Below are 24,958 nucleotides of genomic sequence, written 5' to 3'. Positions count from 1 at the left end.
ATACTTTTACAAATCACCTCCACAAGAGATCTGCGGCACTGTTTCTAGGAAATCCAACCTAAGATTGCAATTGCACCATCTATTGCAATTCTGGTCTGGATGTCTGATTTGGCCAAGATCACCGGTACCATCTAATGCTAACTCCAACAGCCACCTCTCCACCATTATCTTGCCTGACAGCTCAGTGGGCGGCATTTGTTCCTGTTGATATGCCACCTTTCAAGACCTCTTTCCTCAACCTATTTCTGCAACCTCCCTCCCTTCTGACCTCCAGATTGCTACATACAAGTGTCCATTTGACATTTCCATGGCATTCCACAGGTACCATGACACAGCAAGCATAAATATGACCTACTTTACTAAATACTAAATGTCTAACTCTATATTACTAAACTACTAATGTAACATTACTCTTTAAAAGCCTGCTGACTACCTTCTTCATCCCTCATCACCATCCATAGACACCCAACTCTTCCCTGCACAAGTCCAATCTCCCCAACATCTCTCAAAGTTGTGTGTGAGTTGGTTCTGGCCAGCTCTTTTCAATGCCATCTCTTTCTGCTGCTCTACTTCCCTGTTCTCATTCTCTCCCCTGGCCCCTGCTAAAGTCCTTTCTGTACCTCAAATGTGTCACGCCGTTCCTTCTACCTAGGATGCACTCGCTTCTATTCGCCTACCTGGTAAAGTCCCAACAGCCCTTTATGGCATAATAAGCACCGCCTTTGCCTCACTGACTGAGCAGGCAATGCTCTTTCAGCAGGTATCACACTGTGACACCACACCCACTACATGGTAATATGAGCGGCTACTTTGACTCAGCTCTGTCAACACACCCAAGTAAAAATGACTCCATCAAATCACAAATAGTAGTTTGTGCTACTCAACATCAGCAAAATGTAGTTACTACATCATATGTGATTGAGGCAATGTGGCAGATACTGCAAGCTATTTACTAAAATTTCTTTCCTCTCAGTCTACATTTTCCAGCCTCCCTTGTGGTTCGTGTGATGAAGTAAGGAAGTCTGAGCCAGTGCAAAGTGAGAACTAATGTGTTCCACTTCCAGGCCAGGCCCATAACTTCCCGCCAGTGCTCTTCCATGCTCTTTTCCCTTCCAGCTGACTGGCGTAGAGGGGACACCCAGGATTACTAGGGAAAAGAAGGCGGTGAGTCGCTGTCAGCCTGGGTCTCTGAATGACAGCCCAGAACAGAGCCCCTGTTGATAGCAAGCAACATTCTCCTTTGTCTCATGAACAAGAAATAAGCTTGTATTGTGCTTGAGTCATTATATTTTGGGGGGCATATTTGTAGATGCAGCAAGCATTACCCTAACATGGGAAGGTACTGTGGCCCACCCAAGCTAAAATAAAGGACACGTTAATGCAGTCTAAGAAAACTTTAAGCTTAAAATCACTGAGTAATGTGCAGAACAAATATTTGCATTCATTCCTGAGTCAAACCCCACCAATGCTCCTCATCTCCAGGGGAGATAGTCAGGGCATCAATCCCATCCACTCTGATGTAAGCACGTATGGATCAGTCACTAAGCTGATAAGCCACTGTAGCTGACTGCCTAGCTAGGAAATTCAGCAACCTGTAAAGTATATACTCAGGTAACTAAAATTTTTAAGTCTATACTACTTCTTACATGTAGATTATGTCTTTGTATTCAGCAAAGGAAAACTCACTGATTTTCTAATAGCCCACCTGAAAATCGAGTTGTTCAAAACATGGTTTACATATATATTTCCTATTAGATTGTGCTTATTCATCTTTGCATCTGCAAGAGTTAGTTTATCTGACATATAGTAGGCGTTCAGTAAACGTTCCTTGGGCATTATGTAGGGAGAAATTCAAAGAAACGCAAAGCTTCATTGTTTCACTATTCCTCGTGACATTCATAATTACTTCTAGCATCACCCATCTTACAAATGAAAACACTTTTTATTGTGGGCAGTCATAATTGTATGCTATCCATCAAACAATAAAACCTTTATAGCTGAGACACATTCAGCCTGAAGATGAAGTGATATATTAACTTCTTGATCAAATGCCAGAACTTACAGACGAATATGAAACAGACATCAATAATTACAGCTTGCACTGTAGCTGCTGGTTTCTAAGGCTTTAAGTTCAATGAACAAGTAAAAACTGGACAGACACACCCTTCAGAAATTAGAGGTGGAAAAAGATTACCTCATTCCACACCTGTCACATAGCAGGCCCCCTGCAGCTATTCAGCAAGAGGCAGCCCAGAGCCCAGGAGGGGGTGTGGGCTGGAGCTGCCAGGACGGTGCCAGTGGGCAGGCACGGGGGAATCCTGGCAGGGGAGCACTTAGGAGCCGAGGTTTCTCTTGGGCACTACCCTCCCTCCCCCTTTCATTCCCTTGTATTCTGCCTCCTTGAGAAACCTGGTCCGGATATAAAAGCACATACTTAAATTCAATTTCTTGAAAATGTCATCTCACCTGGAAAACAAACTTTACTTGAATCTAAAAATGAGTTACTACTACTACTAATAAAAAGATAATTATTCCTCAGCTAATTCTTGATTTTACATGCACATCTAAAAACATAGCATTCTGCATGGCATTTAATAAACTGTCTCCCAGAAGCCTATAGCTGTGTTCCAGGGATTAAGATCATGAAAGCCAATGTGGCAGGAAGTACTCTGAAGCATCGCTGTATTTGAAGAAATTCCGGAAAGGGAACAGACACCTCCAGAATACTCACTATTGAGTAGCAGATACTAAAGAGACAACACACCTCATTTTAACATTAGCACAAAATGGTTCAATGCCTTTCCAGGTTTCCTCGTGGCAATCTCCATCGGCCACATGCTGTCATGTCCTTTACTGAAGGCAAGAATCCCTTCCCAGGAAGTCTGTGCTGATTACAGCAGTAACACTAGAAAATGTGTGTAGGTATTTTTTTCTTTTAAAGCAAGCAGTGTGGAGGGAGGATGAAATAATAAAGATTAAAGAATGCAGTTCTGCACATTTTATCAAAATCTACAGAGCTCCCCAACCTCAAAAATGAAAAATGGACCTTATTGTCTCAGTATCCTACAAAGGCCAAGAATAGATATTGATAAACTTATTCTAACACATATTCTACTTTCTTGCATAGTCACCCACTAATTTAAATTTGAAAACCTAGATACTCTGATTACCTCATAATAAAAATCACTTGAGATGCACTGCTGTGAGTTTACACAGCCTTCAACTTTTCAAAGTATTCTTCGACCCGTCACCATGCTAGAAGGCACTGATGTCACAAATACCAATCTACATTTGGTTCTGGAAAAAGATTTTCATGTACATATTTTGTCCAAATATTACTATTTGTTTCATGAAAGTCAGAGCTAAGACTTTAGTAGAGTGTAAATTTTAAGCCAATGAATAAACAGTTGGCAGGAAAAAATATTAAATTGACATGCAAAGCATTTGTTGCTCTGCCAGATACTAAAAATAAAAGCAACTTCTGCCAAAATGGAAAACTTGGAGTCAGTTGGTTCTGGATTAGACTAGGTTTCACTAACTTCAAAATGAGATCTGACATAACATCGGCTTGCCTCCTCAAACTTTATCATCTGAAAAAATAATGTACAACTCTCATTTTGTTTAAACAACAACCTCATACAATATGTTTTATATTTAGCAAGACACACATTTCTTAAAAAGTAATGTCTTAACAAAAATTTGGACATTTTATAAATTATATCTTCATTTTCTGAGAATTAAATTCAAACTTGTCTTATTAAAGTTATTAATAAGCTAATAGTTAAAAGATAATATTTTAGACAAAAGGTATAAAGAAAATCAGAAGATTTTAATGTGAGTTTTAAGTTGTAACTTAAAAGTTCAGATAACATTTGATTCCTATCCTTAGCCTGCTGCTCCATTATCTGTCAGCCTAAAAAAATAAGTGTTTAAAATATGGAGTTTGAGATTTATGATCAGTTGCAGAAACCTGTTTACGTACTGATTTACAGTCTTGGCTGAGGTATTTAACTCTGTCATCAGAACTAATTATAGCAAACCTAAGATTATATATTCAATCTCTCCTTTCGGTGAAAGACATAGAATGTTCTGCTGAAAATCAGAAACATCCTGAGGGCTCCCAAACAAGAATGCACTGCCAACTTCCCCTTCTCAGAACCAGTGCTGTAAAGCTCAAAATTACTGTTCTTTAGTAAGATGTTTTAGCCTAAAGTACTTAAATAGTAAATCATAGTTACATTAATGCCATACCAATGGCCTGAAACATATTAATCTCAGTTAACAATAACTGACGTTTGCATTACTGATCTAACTCAGGCATTCTGGTGGTAGTAAATGCATATATTGAAGTTTTAGGAACCTGAGTTATTACTGATCCAAAAAGAATCCTTATTTTGCTGTGACTAGAATGGAGTGGACAAATGACTATATCCTTTGAGCAGCATGCGTACTCAAGGAATAATGTTCCTAGGAGTAAAATGCCTAATTCCTATTAGAAAGGATAAAATAAAACTGCTCTCAAATGACATGTCAGCAGGGCCAATCCAAGACAACCTGTCCCCACAAATCTTCCCTCTAACCTCTTCTTCTGCTATACGTAACATTTTAGAGCTTTCCACAACCCATGCCCAGAAAAGAGTGAGGACTTGGGAGACATGGCTTCCTTTATTAAATGAGCCCCCACTATACTTAATTCTGCTGAAATGCCTGCCTTCCGCTTAGTTAAAATGTTCCCATCTACATGAGAACCCCGAGGGGATGCTGAGGGGGCAACTGCGGGCATTGGAGCAGGCTGAAGAAGGGCTTCCTTGGCTGGACAGGATCCCACGTCAGACCCTACAAGAGGCCACTCTGGCAAGGCCTCACTATGGGAAGTGCAACATGCCTGCAGGGGTCACTAAATGCTCTAAGGAGTAGAAACAGAGAAAAAAAATGAGATCAAAGTCAAAGGGAAATGCCCGTATCGGGGCCCCAAGTGTGAGAATATCTAGACCACTCGCCTGCTCAAAAATAACATTTTTAGGATTTCAGACGAAACCACTGGATTGTACAGTGAATATTTCCCCCATAATGGATTTTTAGAGGAAAGGTTTCTGTACTAAAAGTCTGTATTTACCTAATTTAGCAGTTTGAAATGAATACTGTAGGTAAGTTTTACATGATCATATCTGTAAAATGGAACAAGGGATATTAAATCATAAAATAAGACTTTCCAACATTTGGTCTGGATACTGAATTAGTATGACACTTAATATTCTAAAACTTTGCTTTCTCTATGCTGGCTTTTCTCAACTAAATGAAAGCAAGATATGATTTTTGGATGCTTAAATAGTAGCTAGGTATTCTCTTATTCCAGAACATAGAAAACAAAGACATTAAATGTGCCACCATAAATAAAATTTTGTTACTAAGTCTAAAAATAACAGTAATATAATTATAATCATGATTCATTTTACATGTTTCTGAATTTATATTATCAACCCAGAGAAAGTTTATATCAGACAGGTAGGAAACCTCTTGACAACGACAGAAGAGGTGAACTGACGAAAACCATGCTGAGTGGTTCTTTACCTCTGCTGGGCACTGAGCAGGGAGGTGCCGACACACCTGGTCTTGTTCACCTGCTTGTTTTATGATTTTCCGGAGCCCCTTTCCTGTTAGAACCAGGAAATGTACATCTAATGAAAACGATTTCCCATGTTACCAATCCTCTCTTTCTGCTCATCAATTCATTCAATCTTTTAAGGAGGAATGGGGAATGGGAGGAAAAAGAAACAAATCACTTCTTAGAAGGTTCAAAGTTATATTATCTTGAGTTATAATTGTCTGTTTAATACAATTACACCATTTTCTCTTCTAAGAACCATCTCATAATTTAAAGAATGACATGGCTGAGAAAAATACGTAGGAAGACATTTTTAGGCGTTGCTGAATTTAAATCATCTTCCAAATACTACATTCTGCCCCTTTCTTTATTGTAATAGTTTATCTGAAAGTACACAAAAATTAGTAAATTGCTTTTACTATGCAATTCTGAAATATCAAGTCTGCTTCCAATAAAAAAAAACAGCAACTACTTTTATAACATTAAGGTCAAGTCATTTGTAAAGATAATATCAACTGAGACTTTTTGGCACTTATGACTAATCCATTATAAACAACTGTCAATCTTAAAAACACAGTTCCAGTAAATGTGCAGTTACACTGGTACAGATAAGAAAATACAAGGCCAGCATGGTAGCTCATGCCTGTAATCCCAGAACTTTGGGAGGCAGAGGCAGGTGAATCATATGAGGCCAGGAGTTCAAGACCAGCCTGACCAACACAGCAAAACTCTGTCTCTACTAAAAATACAAAAAAAAAAAAAAAAATTAGCCGGGCGTGGTGGCGTTCACCCATAATCCCAGCTACTCGGAGGCTGAGGCATGAGAATCACTTGAACCCAGGAGGCAGTGGTTGCAGTGAGCCAAGATCGTGCTACTGCACTCTAGCCTGGGTGATAGAGCAAGTGAAGCTCTGTCTCAAAAAAAAAAAAGAAAGTACGAGAAGCTCACTGGCTGTGCTAAACCAAATGAATGGAAAGCGCCAAAAGTGATTTTAAACCGAGGGTCCATCCATACAAATAAACAAAATCCTATCCTCTTCTTTCTATATTTTTTTCTTACATTTCTTATATAAGTAACAGAATGCTTCATTTTATTCACTTCAATAGGACAAAGTCCTTAAGAAAGACTGAAAAGAGCTGATAATAAAAATCCCAAATTTTATGCTTATTTTTGTTTTAGTGCTATCAATTTTCTGACATATTAACATAGGCAGGAAAACGTTCTCAGTAAATTGAGCATTTGAGTCTACAAATGTCTTGAAGCACTCTGGCAAGTTACATGTATCCCATGTTGCTTTTGGTTTCCCATCTCTTCTTTGCTTCAAACCTAAAATGAAGAACATACAAATCTCAATTTATTTCTTAAAAAAAAAAAAAAATACTTTGCTGAACATGTTTACTTAGAGACCAAAGCAAAACAAACAAAAATTTTTCACATACTCCAATGATTACAAAATAAACATTAAACAGGATGAAGAAATGCCTCCATATTTATAATCTGATAAACATTCAACGAAGAAAAAAATGTAAAATGAGTAACAGTTATACACGAACTAGATCACAAAATATATTAGCAGAATTTCTACGAAGTCAGGAGATTTACTACTAAAAATCTTAAGTAAACTCACCCCCATGCAAGTTTCTTCTTTTTTCGGGCAGCCTGTGAATTTTCAACCTCTTTTTTGGCTTTTACAAAGTTGTGGCAGGCAACTGCTTTGGCAATTTTTACACCAAGCTAAGAATTACAAAGGAGAAAAAAAAAGTGAAAATAAATATTCCAGCTAATACAGTAATTACACTTATACAAATAATTGAGAACTTGTGGGTAAGAAAGCCATGTCTAGAAATTAGAAATTCTATGTTCATTCCCTCTCAAAGTATAATAAATACAAAGATAGGACCCATATCTCCCGTGACTCCCAATAGACCCTTTACCCTAGTTATACCAGTCTCCTGGATGGAAATCCTTCTCAAACTGAGGCCCCTCGAGGGTCCACAAAGGTAGTAATGAGGATCTTCAAGCTATTTCAGCATTGCAGCAGGCTGAACAGGAATTTACCCCTGATAAGGCTGCAGACACTGACAGAGACATCAAGTTTCTTTGCTCTGGGCTAGAATTACAGCAACTCAGTATGGTCACACCAGTTATCTCATGCTCATCAGAAGCTCTGATTGGCAGTCACAGATGTGATTAATAAAACATGGGAAAGCTAATTACTACTTCATAAATGCACTTTGTATGATGGGTAACAGCTTTCAATTCACTGAGAGAAAAAAGAATATCAGGGGTGCTAAGGTGAAAAGGCTGGGCACCAGGACCACAGTACTTAAGTGTCCCCTGTGCAGAACCCTCTATGTGTGCCCCCCTTACACCCATCTGCCAGTCCTACAAGATCCATTCACAGTGAAATCCCCCCATCCCAGAGGTCTTCTTTAACTCAACCTAAAACAGTCCTTGATTCTCCAGCCCTTCAGCTTTCAGTTATACACTCTGCTCTACACAGAGCTCTGGCTGCAGAGCTGTTCCCCAGCAAGTTATCTCCAGGATAAGCATTGTGATGATATCTTCTACTTTTAGTGTGCTCTTATTTTTAAAATGCCCACCAGTGTGGACAGCTCAAGAGTATCCATTGAGAACCCAGGTTAAACAATAAAAACTACCTCTTTGGTGTTTCTTGCCTTTTCTATCCCTTGTACTCACCCAACGCATATTAGTAGACAAGCAGACTTGCAAAAAAGAAGAAATGACCTAGAAGCCACTCTAAAGTCAACAGGTTAAAATCTAAGTTCTAGGGATCTGCTTGCCGATAGTAAGGCATGGCAGGAGGTTAAGAGAACATGTGTAAGCAAAGAAGCAAACTTAGGAGAGCAAGGTTTGGCACGCTTGACATGTCTTTCAGCTTAATCTTGGAGAACAGTTTCCTTTAGGATGAAATCGACAAGTGGTAATCAAGCACTGTGTGTAGTTTATAAATGAGGGCAAAAATAGATTTGATTTTTCAGTACAGTTAAGAACATATATATATAAAGAACATAGACAAGTGGAAGGAAGCTGACAATTGAACTACGGTGCCGAATTGGTCAACATCAACAGGAAAGGCACCGAAGAAAGGATGATTCATTGTAAAGCAGACCAACCTCGGTGTCTTCCCAAAACTCAAACCCATATTTAGCAGTGCTACGGTCATCCTCCTCTTTTTCAAAGGAATAACATTCATTCAACAAATTTTACAAAGGCATAAATGCATAATTTTGCCAGGCACTGTTCTAGGTGCTGGAGATAGAGCATTGAGCGAAACAGGTTGTTTTCAAACTGTGGGGCTGGGGAGAAGGAGTTGGCAGTTACGTTTGACTGCTTTAGTATTGGCTTTGTTCTTTTGGTTCTCTTTGCAAAATTTCCAGTTCTTCATTGTAGAAAAGTTCACGTAAGTCAACCAAATAAAAAAAGGTTAAGAATCAAAAGCCTGTATCATCATCCCAGGAGAAAATGAAACTCTGGAAGGAGGCTGTGGCATAATTTATCATTAAGATGAAGTTCCTATCCACTGAAAAACTATCCATTTGTCGTACATGTAAAAAAAAAATAAAAATCAAGTTAACAACTGTCAACTAGTTAGGCTAGTCAACCTTGCAGTATCCAACAAATACCCAAATCTCACTAGCTAACTTTTATTTCTTGTCTCACTTTAAGTCCCTGTGGATGGGCAGGACTCTCCTCTAACCTGTGATGCCAGCATCTCAACATGTGGCTTTCAGGATAATTATGGCGGAACCAGAGCTGGAGGGCCTCACAATGGCTCTTCGATGCTTTAGTTCGGCAGTGACATAAATCATTTCTCTGCTCAGGGCCCACTGGTCAGAACTACTCACGTGGCTCCAAAACAAGGGTGCTGGGAAATGTGGAGGTACAGCAGGCTATGAAGGGAGCAGTAAATGTACCTAATAAACTCTCTTCTGCTGTAAATCATAGCTGGCTACTTGTGTTTAAGATGCATATAGGTCTCTCCACATTCAAGTGGACAATTCAGTCTCTTTCCTCTTCCCCGTCGCCAAAACGTAAAACAGAAAAATCTATATTTTTTCCATTAACTCCATTCCTATCAAATGCAAATTCAGTTTTGCCAAAACCACCCACCAAAAATGACCCACTCAGCTAGCTTCTCTTATATTTCAACTGAGTCTATACTGTAAGAAACAAAAATGATCTGAACCATATTTGCCATGTACCATTAACAATGTGAGAAAATTATTTTTTAAAACTGTTGTCAATTAAGACATAGCTTATATTTTTCTCATTGGAATTTCCCAACATAGCTGTCCTGGTTAAGACAGCCAAACCAAGCCAAAGAGCAGCTCCCTATGTCTGGGCATGCAGTCATTTGACTTCAATAGACTTTTAACCTCGACATGTCGTGTACTCTTAAGAATGTAAAAGCGCCGGGCGCGGTGGCTCACGCTTGTAATCCCAGCACTTTGGGAGGCCGAGGAGGGCGGATCACGAGGTCAGGAGATCGAGACCACGGTGAAACCCCGTCTCTACTAAAAATACAAAAAAATTAGCCGGGCGTGGTGGCGGGCGCCTGTAGTCCCAGCTACTCCGAGAGGCTGAGGCAGGAGAATGGCGTGAACCCGGGAGGCGGAGCTTGCAGTGAGCCGAGATTGTGCCACTGCACTCCAGCCTGGGCGACAGAGCAAGACTCCGTCTCAAAAAAAAAAAAAAAAAAAAAAAAAAGAATGTAAAAGCTTTTAGTGCTCCAGCAATGCTAAGGCCAAATCCAGCACAACCAGCATCACAGTAAATACTTAACAGCATATGTTCCTTAATACAGTATATGCTTGTTAAAAATAATTCATTAGAACTTATTAATAAGCAACCATTCACATGAGAGGGCTCCATCATTTTGTGAACTTAATAAATATAATAAACTAGGTACATAGGCAACACTTTCAAACAGACCTGATCCTATAAAAGGTATATTTTCTAACTGTATTTTACCTTGGCTTAGGTTAAATAAAATGTTCTTCAGCTGATAAAACACTAAACAAACCTGGTCTATGTATTTTCTACAGAAAGAAATCTTTTAGCTTGTAATGATGAAAACTCATAGCCTTTTTGTGTCCTTCATGTAATTAAAATGAATGTGTCTCACTTATTTCTGTGGAGAAAGAAAAAATATTTGAAAATATAAAAGGATAATAAGACCTTCTATGAAAGAGGCAGTTGAGAAGAAACGCAGTTTCCCAGTCAAGATGACTAACCTGGGTTCCAGAATATAAAAGAATATCGTGCTGTGTTGCAGTATTACAAACAAATAAAATAGGCCGAAAAGAATCCCCCTTCCGCTTCTATAAAAAGAAAAATGCATCTTCATGCTCAATGTAAACATCACAAAAGCTTGGTCAATGGTTTAATATTTAAAAAATGGTTTTGAGTCATCAGATAACTATAGCAACACAATGTGGAAAGAAATTTTTTTTAATGAATAAAATATATACAAAATTTCTTGTATGTGTAGCCAAAGTATCAGCATTTTCCATATAGAACATCCAATATTTTGCTGCATTTTAATTAAGGTGTCTAAACATTATCACAAAGAACTGCAAATTGGTCAGAGCATGCAGTAAGGAAAATTAAGCTCTAAAGGCTTTTTATCACCATATTTCAGGAACCAAGGGTGTAAAATGTTCTAATTTGGGATATATTAAAAGCCATAAAAGGTCTTTCAAAAAGATTAATGGTACTTTGCTTGGATTTAAGATAAGGGCTTTAGCTGGTTGGAAAAGCAGGGCCCTGGCTGGACCCTTGAGGCATTCATCTTTACAGCCACTTGGAAGATTTGTAAAAGCGTCTGCATAACCTCAAGCAAATGCACGGCGACATTTTTTTAATTCCTTTCAATTTTACAGGTTTAGCGTGTGTAAATCATATTGGGCTGTAAAATAGATATAATGGCACATCCTTGTAACACAGTACAGATTTTTAAAAGACAAACTTCAAAATAAAGTTAGTTTTTCTTGCAAAATCTTGTCATTATAAAGTTTGCTGATAATCATTTGAAGCATCTGATTCAAACCGCTTAATCTAGCATAACTGTAAATTTCTTATCCGTTTCAGAATGTATTTTACTCATCTCAAAATTACTAGCTTGTAACAGATTTATAAAGTTTTCCTCCCTTTTGAATACTTTCAAGGCACTTATTTAAAAATACCAATTATCATACTTTAACTTTTTATGGAATAATAGGTCTCTATGAAAAATATTTATGCCATTCTCTTTTGTTCTTTAATTAAATGAAAACAGATGTTTTCTGAAGTAAAGCGGAACCATTACTGGAGTACTTAAAGTGTTAAGGTCTTTAATTTTTATATCAGTTTGGTCGACAATTCTTGATTGTCTTTACTCAAGCTCAACATTAATGTCAAGCAAGTTACCTAGGAGACGAAAGAGATCAAAGAGACAAAAACCCCTCCAATGTCTGATTAATCAAGCCTGCAAACAGCTTATTTCTTTTAGCCTGCATGCAAGTATGAAAATGAGATTCTGGGAGCTGAACATTGTGCAGATTTGTTCATTCTTATCAGAACAAAGCCAGCGGCAGCTTATTTCATGGATCATTGGCACTGTCATCAGTGCTACACAGAACGGGTGACAGCTCCTCATTTTGAGGCTTGAACAAAATTAGCAAAAAGTCGGCACAAATTAGCCTCTCATCTTTTTAGTAATATGACATTATTCATTTACTTTTTATCCAATTTTTAATTTTTTCCTTGTCAGCTATCCCTTTCTAGTGTCTCTTGCATGGCATCATAAAATGCCTTCCAAAAAACAAGCAAAGAAATAGCCAAAGTTGAAATAATATACAAAGTTCAAGAAGCAAATAAGAAAAAGCACTTCCAATGACTGGTAACACTGTGTTTTTAAAAAATAACTTTTGAAACTCTGCACTAATATTGATTTTTAAAAAACAGCTCAGAATGCCTTGCAGTGAAGGAGTTTTAAGAAACTGGTGGTGTATTTCAACAAAGAATATAATGTGGCCAATGTGTTTCACTCAAACCACAATTTAATATGGTATGTGCTCTAGTAAGTTCAAGACATCTACATCTGAACTGGTACCTTTCCCTCCGTGGTCACACCTGAGATGCCAAAGCCCTGGTGAAGCAAATAAGCTAGGCTATACCCAGTCACTTAACTCCTTCTTTAAATCAAATCATTTTCTGTTCTAAGAAATAACCTAACTTCACTGTCATCTTAAAATGTGCATGCACAGGTTTGCATATGTTTGCACATTTGTATACTACATATATCTATATGTATGTACGATCGTATACACAATTATCATTTATTTTTATACCTACAACTCCTATCACTTTATTTCAAAGCATAACCCAACAAATCCTGTTTTTAAAACACATCAAACAGATATATATACAAATATCTCTTATTATATATGTGTATATCCACATATCATTCATATATGTGTGTATATGTGCATATATGATTCATATACTCAACTCTGATTTCATAGTGAAATCATTTACATAACACCTGTTTTAATGACTATTAAGGCTTCAAATTATACGTGGATTATAGTATTCCAAAGGAGGGAGAAGATGATGTTCTACTGTTGAAATTACTCCTGGATACAGACGTTTATATTCAAGCAACTTATGCCATTCATAAGGAGAAAAAAGCATTTAAAAATTAACCATAAGCTGTTAGATGCTTTACACAGCCCCCATAAGAAAGACAGTTTTTTAAAGAACTGTAGTACTGTTTTCAGCAATTTCTTTATCTCTGTTCTTCTAAGTAAGAAAGCCTATTAACAAGCTTTGAACTTAAAATCACATTTACAATAATGTGCCATCAACAGTTTTATAAGCTAATTAGAAAAAGATTAATTAATGACTGGCTGCTAATAAAATGGCAATCATAAAGAAAGAAACCAAGGGTGCTAAGCTTCAACTACCACCAATTAAGAGCTAATTACAAACAAATTATATATGTGTTTTGCTGTGGGCTTTAATTTACTAAAATGGTTTTAATTAAAAGAGAAAACATGCTGATTAATTGAACTGCAGAAAAAATCTACAGTATAAACTGTGCTTTGTCTGTCTCTTTAATTAGACTTGTAACATCTGAAATCTTTTTTTAAGGTTAGTTAAAAGCACAGATAAACATAATTAAAAGAGAGCATAAGGAACACCATTTGAGGTGATCACCCAATCATACCCCAAAGGTTAAAAGAAAACATCCTCAATGTAATGAGATTTGAACAAGCACACCTAAAAACCTGAGAAAAAAAACCATCACTGAACACTAGCCTTATTTTTCTGATGTTAAAATGCTGCAATGTCACGGCTGTGCACAATTTTGTATGGGAACAAACATATCTTTAAACTAGATGTAAAGAAATTCATCCAGGCCCTCTCTTATTTGGCAAGTCACAGCTTATTTTCCATACATTGTGCTAATTGTTGATCTACATGTAATAACTGAATTACCTGTAAGAACTAAGGAGAACAAGGCTTCAAAGAATTAAAATAGCCCTTTAAAAGCCCCCCAGATAATGTGCGGAATACAAAATGATACACAGAGTAACTTTTAAATTAAAAAGCACTGAAAGATGACCAAAGTTAATGAATGACAGCGAGTTCTAGATGATCCTCAACAGACACACATACCCTTCCCAAAGGCAGAGTTCCCACCTTCCCTAGGTGGTGAATTAGCTGCTGATCAACACAAGCCTATTTGGTGAGAGGTTTTTTCCCTCCCCAGTGTCCTATATTCTTTCTCATTGCTGATTAGTGAAATATACCAAAAAGAAAATGGTCTCCTATATTCTTTCTCATTGCTGATTAGTGAAATATACCAAAAAGTAAATGGTCTCCTAAACTCTACTGCTTTACTGGAAAGAGTAATAATAAAAAAGCAAACAAAAGAAAAAGTAAGGGACAGAAGGCACAGTAATAAAATTTGAAAGAGAGACATAAAATATATTTTGCCAGAGTGCAGACATTAGATGACTCTGTATGAAATAATCATTTAAACAAAAAACAACCATTTGCTTTTACAGCAAAACCTAGATTATATTCGTCATACACATCCCTGATACTAGCAATGAAATAACTTCCTTTCCATAAAAATAAATGTTGAAATAGAGATATTAAATTTAAACCCTTAAAATACATACAAATAATACTTAATCCATTTTTTACTATGTTTGCCCAATCTTCAGTGGCTAGAAATCACAATTAAGACAATAGAAAAGATCTGCAACCTTTCCGCAGGGTCACAGGTTCCATTGGTAAATTGTTAGAACAGCTAATTGGAATACACCGTTCAGTTTCGTATCTGAGCAAACCGTTTTACCTCAGAAACATGGCTGTCAAGACATTTCTACACAAAGTATTCACAAAAACAGAAAATGATTTTGTTTTCTGGATTACAGAGTAAAGATCTGCTTCACTATAATATTGTCTTTCAATTCAGTTTTTTTCAGTTATTTTTTTGATGCAAACATAATGGCCCTGACTAGAAGTAACTTTAAACTTAGGTTTGAGAACAGCTCTAGTTCAAAATTTAAACAAATGTTTTGAACTCCAGATACAATAACACTCAGGTACTCTGATCAAAATTGTATTATTTGGGAAGGGCTTTTTTTATTTTTCCAGGGGTAGGGGACTTCAAGCTCCTTTTCCATCAAGATAACAGCACTTACATCTAGATAAAACTAATAACTGAAATGAAAAGGAAGAATTGTAGTCGAACCCTCTCTCAAGGAAACCAAAAGCTAACAATAAACTGACTGGAAAAGTCCTGAACACTAGAGCACGTGCTACAGCATCCACAGCACTTTTGAGGAATGACTACTTTTCAGATGTTAATATAAAACGAAAAATCTGTCTCCTCAAATGTACATATAAAGTCCTCTTCTAGGAGAATGCCTTCAGATATTCTATGCAATTGCTTTACAGAGCTTAGGCTACAAATTAACAGTCTGCCCAAATTTAGAAAGCATTTAATTCACTTAGGTATAAATTACAACTCAATCAATTCAAACTTTATTTTTTTAATGGCCATTCCTACCTTCTTGAAATATTGACAAACTATTACTACTTCAACATTATTAACTTTACCTGTATTTTGAAATCTAAAAATTTAAGCAGTCTACTTCATTTATAATAAAATTAAAATTCAATTTCTGGCACAATTCATTCTGCCAATACAACATTTACATCTATAAAGAGGGTACCATTAAAATGAGGTACATATATTTATCATTTCTACTTGTGATACACCGTGGTTATATTCTCAATAATATTAAGCTCAACAGCACTAAAGGCTGAAGTCATTGCCTTAGTTCCTTTTTTCTAAGTTCAAAAAACGAGCTCTCAAATATGAAAAATTTTGTCGTATCATGACTCTAAATCAAAGGGTTTTAGATTCAGCAAAGATGGCAGTGCATTATAACCACAGGATCTGAGATGTAAATATTATATTAAATGCCTTGCAAATCATCAAAAATCAATATGATTACTCTTTGTAGCTTGTGCAAAACTGTCATAATGTACAACATGAAGTTCTGGTGTTTTCAGAGTCAGGTTTACTCTGCCTTCAAAGACCATCCTGTTTCAGCTACTTACAGAAAAAGCATAATCTTTCAGGGCATAAAAAAGCTCAAATGAAATTCATAGGCAACCTCTCTTTCTCCATTCATTTCTGCCATCACACTATACAGGTATAACTGAAATCAACCTAAGCAATAGGTATGATGCTTTGGATGGCAGAAACTCACTGTTCTGCTGCCAAACCAAGTTGGTTTTTATCTATAGCAGGCTAACATGAAGATGCCTAGAGAGAAATTCCCTTTTATGTGAGGTTCAATCTAAGTAATCAGTAGTAATCAGTTACTGCTTTAACATTATTAACTTACCTATATTTTAAAATCCAAAAATTTAAGCACTCTATTTATAATAAAAAATTAATTTATTAAATAAAAACTTTATTAAATAAAATTAAAATAAATAATTTATTTTTATTAAAATTTTTAGTTAAATCTGCTTCCTTTGTTAAATCTAGGCTTTAGCACTTAATCTTAAAATATTTGTTTCTATCGTTTTCTATAAATTGGCATGATTTAAACAAACATAATGTATAAGAAAAGAAAGTATCAAAGTGTGGCACTTTCAATGACCATTATCAATGAATGGAATGTACATTAAACCAAGTCTGAGTTTAACAAGCCACAAATATGCTCAAATACTTGAATGTGTATTTTATACACATACACACACACACATATTTCAAATTAGAACAGTTTCATCAGTATGACACAAACCCAAGTATATGTTTCTACCTCATCTCTCCTCCAAGACTTTTAACAAAGTATTTAATCAACAGGAGGGACAGTCTCAATCACATTACATGACAAAACCAAAGATGACGGCATAATCTAGGCTTCAAACATGTGAACGTGACTGAGACATCCCCCCAAACCAGATTCTACACATCTTAATGCCATCATTAATTTAAGGGAATATGATTCTGGAAACTATGTTCTTGCTGTATCACAACAGGAGCACACTAACAGTCTTATTTTGGAATACCGTTTGTGTGTGTGTGTGTGTGCGTGTGTGTGTGTGGTTTTTTTTTTTTTTAAAAAACAGTTTTCAAGGCCTATTCTCAGACATGGTTCTACTTTTGGCTTCATTTTCCTCAATACTGATGCTGCCCCATTGGTTTCATAGGCTTATAAATGTTAAACATCAAAAATTAGTTTCACTTATTATGGTTGGAAAAGGCTTTAAGAACTCTGGGATCTGTGCCTCTGAGCAAAGGCTTTATCAGCAGGTCCCAGTCACTGCTGCTTGAAAAAAGAAAACGGTACTGATGAAAAACCAGTATACCTGATTTCCAAAAGAACACCTACCATGCACGTATGCATTTAATTCATAAAGGGCTTCTGCCCCCAAACTCACACTTAGTTCTCAAAATCCCATCTCTCATATCCACGGTTATTGGTACCAAGGAGATAAATATGTAAAATTAAATCTCAAACCAAACTATTCATTCAAAAATTCCATCTTGATTATTCTTCACGGGTGCTTAATGAAAGTAACATCAGTATCTTTCCAATGCCTGTGTCTGAACGGCAAACATTTTCCAGATGTTTTTCCACTTACACAGGGCAAAGAACAGGGCCTAAATTATTTTTCTTTTAATCAGAATGCTATAATCCCACATCAAATAATTTTATTTTACCAGAATAAAACATTGTATTTGTATGAACATAAAAAGAACACTGAGAAAAACATTTACTATTCTTACAAGGGCTGAAAATCTCATGTATTTCTGAAGCACTCACTTGTCAAAAAGTGTGACAGGAAATAGCCCTTAAAAAATGGAAAACATCTAGTCAGTATTATACAATTCCCAATTTCTAAAACTGCAGTATGAGAAAGCAAAAAAAAAAAAAAAAAAGAATTCTAATATCCTCAAAGGAAACTCACATTTCTGAAACCTCTAAGGCGCTAGTTCTGTATGTTTTGACAAACAGCTTCAAAGTGCACATAGACAGGAAAGCTTGCAGTGAATAGTGGCGAGGTAGACAAGGACAGAGTTCATATGCAACCGCTGGTGGGCAGAATGTCACATGGTGACCCTACACCAGGGCAGTGCATCATTTAGGAAAACTTCATCCAAGTCCCAATTGTCCAGATTTACTGAGAGATTTAACAAAGACACATAAAAGATTCTATAATCCAATAGCTCACTTAAGCCAAGTTTTAGATTTAGTTTGCTGGGTGACGATTAAAAGTACAATGAGATCATATTTTAAAGATCGAAAGTCATTTGGCAGTCACCATAATAAAAACTGTCACAAGCAAGAAAATCAGCAGTGGACACTAAAACAGGGAAAACATGAGAAAGAGAACATTTACAGTCTCAGATTATCTCCTAACTCCCCACAAGACACTTATTTATTCCAAAGGAAGAAACAATAACGCCACAGTGGAGAAATCTGGAGACACGACCTGAAGTAATCAAAGTAACACCATCAAGAAAGGGACAAAGCAACAGCACGAGTCTTTGGATCGCTGACACTGAGTAACACACAACATTACTCCCGCGATTTTCCTGCCAAAAATGCATAACCTAAAATTAATCATGAGGAAACAGCAGACAAATCAAAATTGTAAGGGACATGCTACAAAGTAACTGGCCTCTTCAGAATTATTAAGATCCTGAGAAACAAAGAAAGACTGAGGAACCATTCCAGATTAAAAAAACTAAAGAAACATGACGACAAAACGCAAAGTCATTCACTAGGAAAAAGAAGTTTCTTTTGCTATAAAGGGAATTAGTGGGACAACTGGCAAATTTAAATAAAGTATGTCAAATTAGAAAACATGAGGGCAAATGTTGTAAAATGTTAGCATTTCCAGTATCTGAGGGAAAGGTAAATAGGAAATCTTTTTACAAATTTCTCAACTTTTTGAAAGTCTGAAATAATTGCAAAATATAAAGGGTGTTGTTGTTTTTTTGTTTTAAGTAAAATGTGTTCAACTCAAAACTTCAGCATTACTAACTCTACTAAAATGAACCTGCATTTTAGTAGGTAAATGCTTCTCTGTGAATTCCCCTTGTTTCAGATGGGGGTACTAATAAATAGAAAAAGATAAAAAGATGGACAGTTGTGCATGGATCACAGGGACTCCACATCTTAACCCTGAAGACTAGTCTTTGCCTTACCTTTTCTTCCTTTGGCAAAGCAAAATCTGAGGAAACTGACTGACCTGGGGGATTCTGCTGGTCAGTCACTTGCTACTTGGAAGAGATCACACAATACGCAACTCTGGGATCTTCCAAAAGGAAGACTGGACAAGCAACAGCAATAAGACACCAGCTTGTTGAGTCCTGTGATCCTGAAGAGACCAGCGAAGAGAAAAAATCCATAGCATTTCTAAGAACAATAGCGCAGCCATATTCTATGTCTCTGCTGGTTTTTCTTATGCGCCTGTCTTACGCTTTACTCAGAACTATCTCACAGACTCCAGAGCAGCTAGCATCTAACAGCAACTGGTAACACATTTCCAGAATTGTTAAAGGGATTCAAGAGACACTTGTTCAACATACGGCAGGACATGGAATGCTTTATCATCACTAGTAATGCATTTAAGTACCAGTTATCTAGAAGGTTCCGTTTCTGATCCAAATGAGGTAGATATTCAGACCAGACTGCCACCAGCTTCTGCATCCCTAAGGACTGGTTACTGCTGCCTCGTGTGCTTTTCAGTCCCTGAAAGCTCCCTTAAATCTTGAGCCACTCCTCACTATACTCCCCCATCCTTAGAGCCATGAAAGGTATCTACGCATTGCAGTCTCTTCCAACCTCACAGGTACTGCCCCTCCCTACCATTCCCTGACATTTTCATGGTCAAGTCTCCAAAATTTGGAGATTAGAAATACTACTGGTATAATTTTGCTATACTTTCAAGTACAATTACTTGAAAGTATATACTATACTTGAAAGTAACTATACTTCCAAGCTGGATAAGAAATGAAGCTACTATTTCTAAAAGACTTTCTATGGAAATAAAAGTTCCAAGTGCCAAAAGAGTCTACTTACTAACAAACAAAAGATATTATGTTTGTTGAATAGAATTTTAAAGATGATTTTTGGCACAGAGCTTTTCATAGGGAGAAGGACTCCTACTTTATTCATATTGAAGAAGCCACTGTAATAACAACTAACACTGAAATCCTACTGAGTTTATGGCACCATTCAACACACTTTCAAATTCACTTTATTAAAATGAGATACCTGTACCTTTCTATTCTAAAATAGATTAATAAAATGCTGTTATACACAATGAAAGCTATACTCAATGCATCAAAATACGGCTACCTTAGAGATAAAATAGAGTAATGGTCAAACTGCAAGCACAAGAACTTATAAGATGAGAAGAGGAGAACTGTATCTTACAACAACAAAAAAAAACAGTAAAAATACTTTGTGATCTATCTAGCACTTTCACTTCCGGGTACATACCCAAAAGAACTGAAAGCAGGCATTCAAACAGATATTTGTGCACCAATATTCATAGCAGCATTATTCATAATGGTTAGAAGGTAGAAGTAACCCGTGTCCACTGAAAGATGAATACATAAGCAAAATGCAATGCAAACCCAGAATGTAACAAGTACATACAATGGAGTATTATTCAACCTTAAAAAGAAAAGGAATTCTGACAGATGATGCAGCAACATGGAGTAAATTTGAGGACACTATGTTAAGTGAAATACACCAGATGCAAATGGACAAATATTAAATAATTCCCCTTGTATGAGATACCCATAGCAGTCAAATTCATGGAGACAGAAGAGTGGCTGTCCAAAGCTGGGTGGAGGGAAGAATGGGTACAGAGGTTAATGGGTGCAGAGGTTAATGGGTACAGAGTTTCAGTTCTGCAAGACAAAAAGTTTTGGAGGAGGGTAGTGATGGTTGGACAACAATGTGAATGCACTTAATGCTACTGAACTGCACAGTTAAAAATGATTAGGACAGTAAATTTTATGTTATGTACATTTTACAATTTAAAAAAACCTTATATAAAATGTCAGCTTATTTTCTGAAAGGCCATATAACTGCCATTTATGTTATTTCTTGGCTATTTCCCTAAATGAATTCCATGGCTTTATAATTTCCTTTACATTAGTCATTAATATATATTCTCTCTCACACACACACAAAAACACACACATTAAACACAGAAGTATTTAATGTAACAAATGATTTTAAAAGGTTTAAAGAAAAAAAGATAATTTCTGAATCCCCTTTCTGAACTTGTTTTTTCCCTACGCCAAAATAAAAAATTCACAAGATACTTAAAGCCTGCAGCCAAAAAGAAAAAGACAAAACGAAAAATGCAAAAATCACAACATCCATCCACAGTAGATATTTTTACATCAGACACAATGATGGAAGAGTGCAACAGTATTTCCATAGAATAATTTGCTGAAGTCACAAAGTTATCTCTGGTTTCAGTTTAGGATAAAAAGTCCACCTGCAAGTCAGAATAGTGAGTGTGGCCAGTAATTTACCCAGATAACCCATGATGCTCTCTATGTAACGAAGCACTATGGAGTAGTTAAATTCTGAGGTGAAGGAGGGAAGGATCAAGGCACTAAAAAAAAAGACTATGGTGGAGATTTTTTCCTAGAAAGGAAAAAAAGGAATTACAAAGCAACAACAGTAATAACAAAACACATGCCAATATGAGCTCTTTAATCTATATTGACATTAATTCTCAACTGGGGGAATTTGCCCACACCCTACCTCCAGGAGTATAAGTCAGAATCTTCTTGTGGCCTTCTGTACTTGGAAAAAGAATATCCAATATATCTATTAGTTTTATACTATAGAAAAAAGACCCAAAATTCTTTAGGGCTGAGGGGGATGTGCTGAGCAAACAGTAAGAAAGCATTTTACCAAGGGTTAAGAAAAGGTTAAGGGATGTGATCTTAGAACACACAGCTGCCCTCAGAGTTCAAATGAGTTAAAGATGCAAATGGAAAAGAAAGCTAGCATTTTAATCATACCTGAAACAAACCTCTCTGATCTAGGTAAAATCTAAGGTTCAGTATCAATCATAGATTATTTCTAGCAAGAGTTTTAGACCAGAATGATTTAAAAACATTAAAGACAAAATAAAACCTAGCATTTCAAAACAAATGACAGAATAAGAGAGAAGAAAATGGACAAAAAGGAAAACCTTAGATGAAATATTTTAATATTGAACTTATTAATGATCATAAAAAGAATACACATTCATTTTAGAAAATTTGAAAATACAGAAAATGTGTAACCCTTTTGACTCACCTCTCGAGTAGCTAGCTGGTTGCTGAGTTCCTCAGCCTTCTCAATATTCCACTCCTCCACAGCCTGGTCTATCCTCTTTTCAAGGCCTGACTAGAAAAAAAAGAAACCTAAAATTAAGGGCTGGAAGGAAAGCAAACATTTGCTAGCCAAGACCATGTCACAGAATTATACTGAATATGTTATACACGTAGACCATTAATTCTCATGGTAACACCAGAAGGTAGCTGCTACCATTCCCATTAGTACCAGAAGGGTGAGACAGTAAATGGCTTACCTGAGGTCATGTAACTTCTTGAACTAATAAAAATAAGATGCAAATCCAGATTTTTGTGAATCAAAGCCTATGCTTTCCCTTAATAACAACAATAATGTTAATGATAACAATAGCTAAAAATTATGGAGTGCTTATTACGTGGCAGATTCTGGGCTTAGTACTGTAAAAAAGCTCATTTAATTCTTATAACAACTCCATGAATAATAATACTATCCTGTTTTAAAGATGAGGAAACAGAGCCTGAGACTCCTGAACTTGGCCAAAGCCAGCGTCTGTAAGTAGTAAAGCGGTCACATGAATTCAGGTTTGCTCAGAGTCTGCATTCTCAACCACAAGTTTCTTCTGTCTCTTTTCTTACTACCCATTCCTATAGCTCAAGACTTTCAGTCAATAGCCTCCACAGTCTTTGACTATGACCATTAGGCTGAATATTAAACAGCAGAGGAAAATTACACATAAGAATGATTTTATTTTCTTATGTATATGTTTTTATTTACTAAAGATACTTCAGGAAATCATAATTAATATTTTCATAGGATTACCAAACAGACTAGGGTAGAATGCATTACACATTTATAAAAAGATGCTTAGACTTAAATAACTGGAGTTCTAGCTTGTGAAAATAGTTGCTACAGATAATAAAAAATTTAAAAGATGGTCTAACATATGCTTCTTAGAAGCAAATTTTATCCCAACAATGGCTTATCTAGTCCTTTAACTTCCACATTCACAGTTAATACTCTACCTCTTACAAACTTCTCCTCCTTATTTAATAACAGAAGTCCTAAGAATGTCTCTTCCATCAGTCTATTGTTTGATTATGCCAGTCAACTGAGAGAATTTTGTTCCTGTGTAGCCTTTGTTGAGATGAGATGTAAAAAATAACAACATAATTTGCCTAAAAAGATTACAGAAACAAAGACCAGTGAGGTTGTCACTGATGTCTGTTGCTAAGAGAAGATGATTCCTTCTCACAGACCCCACCTAAGTACTTAATACCTGCAAGGCCAACAGACTTTTCTGCTTGCTTTCCTGTGTAGCTGGAGACCATTCAACAGCGCTTCATAGTCTTTGACCTGAGGCCATATGGATCTAATGCTCACCTCCCATTCTTGTCCTGTGATCATCTACCAGTCTCCAGAAACATCCCTTTCTTCCATTTCTGCAGAACTCTTCTCCTGATGGTCCAAACAACACCCTGGGACCTCTAACTTGATGCACTTCAGAAATCTATACTCTAGGCCAGTGCTGCTTCAGTCGTGGCCTGTGTACCAGGTCTGGTCTGTACACAGTGCCAATCCATGAACTGTTTATTTTGGTCCATGTAAAGATAAGGAGCTTGTGCCAGAATACAAATCAGCTTCATGACTAAACACAGTTTTGTACTGGCCGGCATGTTGACACACACCTTTAGTCCCAGAGCTGCTAGAGATGCTGAGACGAGAGGATTGTTTGAGCCCAGGAGTTTGAGGCTGAAGTGGGCTATAATCACACCACTGCGGTTTAACCTGGGTGACAGAGCAAGACCCTGCCTCTTAAAAACAACAACAAAACAGTTTTGTCTAGATGGCTTTTGCTGGGGGTAGTGGGGGACAAGAATTTCTCCATGAGGAAAGTAGTAGGCTGAGTTACATTCAGGCACACACTCCTTATCTCTTTGTACATCAATGCACTTGGAATAAGATTGCTGTATGTCATGTTATAGACATTGCCTGAAAGTTCCGTCTCCAAAACTTCAAAATCTAGAATTCTACTCCTTGATACAATTCTTCCACTCACCCCAAGTCTTTCTACCTAATGCATCTGCTTTGCCTTTACTGGAACCTCATTCCCTGGCACGGTCCTTCAGTCCCTTCTTGGATCCTCCTCTTCTCCCTCTCTAACTTGCAACCCACAATTACCGTTATCAACTAAACTCTAAGCCAGTGGTTCTAAAAGTTTAAGTGCTGGACTAGCAGTATCATGGAAACTTGTTGGAAATGCAAATTCTGTGAAAAACTCTGGGCTGGGGGCCCAGCAATCCATATGATTCTGATGCATGCTAAAATATATGTCAACTGTGTCTTTTTTTTTTTTTGGTGACACGGTCTCGCTCTGTCGCCAGGCTGGAGTGCAGTGGCACAATCTCAGCTCACTGCAACCTCCGCCTCCTGGGTTCAAGCGATTCCCCGGCCTCAGCCTCCCAAGTAGCT

The 24,958-nt window shown here is 36.8% G+C and overlaps 1 protein-coding gene across 2 annotated transcripts in view; it reads right to left on the bottom strand.

Moving 5' to 3' along the window:
• Positions 1–5,786: 5,786 nt before the first annotated feature.
• Positions 5,787–24,958, bottom strand: part of FAM204A (family with sequence similarity 204 member A) — a 32,920-nt gene continuing 13,748 nt past the window's right edge. For both annotated transcript variants that reach the window (XM_055247661.2, XM_055247652.2), the window contains 3 exons: positions 22,493–22,582; positions 7,234–7,340; positions 5,787–6,932 (listed from right to left, as the gene is read on the bottom strand). In XM_055247661.2, coding sequence (XP_055103636.2) covers positions 6,881–6,932; positions 7,234–7,340; positions 22,493–22,582 — 249 coding nt within the window. In that variant the 3' untranslated portion in view covers positions 5,787–6,880. The remainder of the gene's footprint in view (positions 6,933–7,233; positions 7,341–22,492; positions 22,583–24,958) is intronic.

This window comes from Symphalangus syndactylus, chromosome 2 (genome assembly GCF_028878055.3).
Source record: "Symphalangus syndactylus isolate Jambi chromosome 2, NHGRI_mSymSyn1-v2.1_pri, whole genome shotgun sequence".
Taxonomy (NCBI): Eukaryota; Metazoa; Chordata; class Mammalia; order Primates; family Hylobatidae; genus Symphalangus; species Symphalangus syndactylus.
This window is presented reverse-complemented; position numbering and strand designations above follow the sequence as displayed.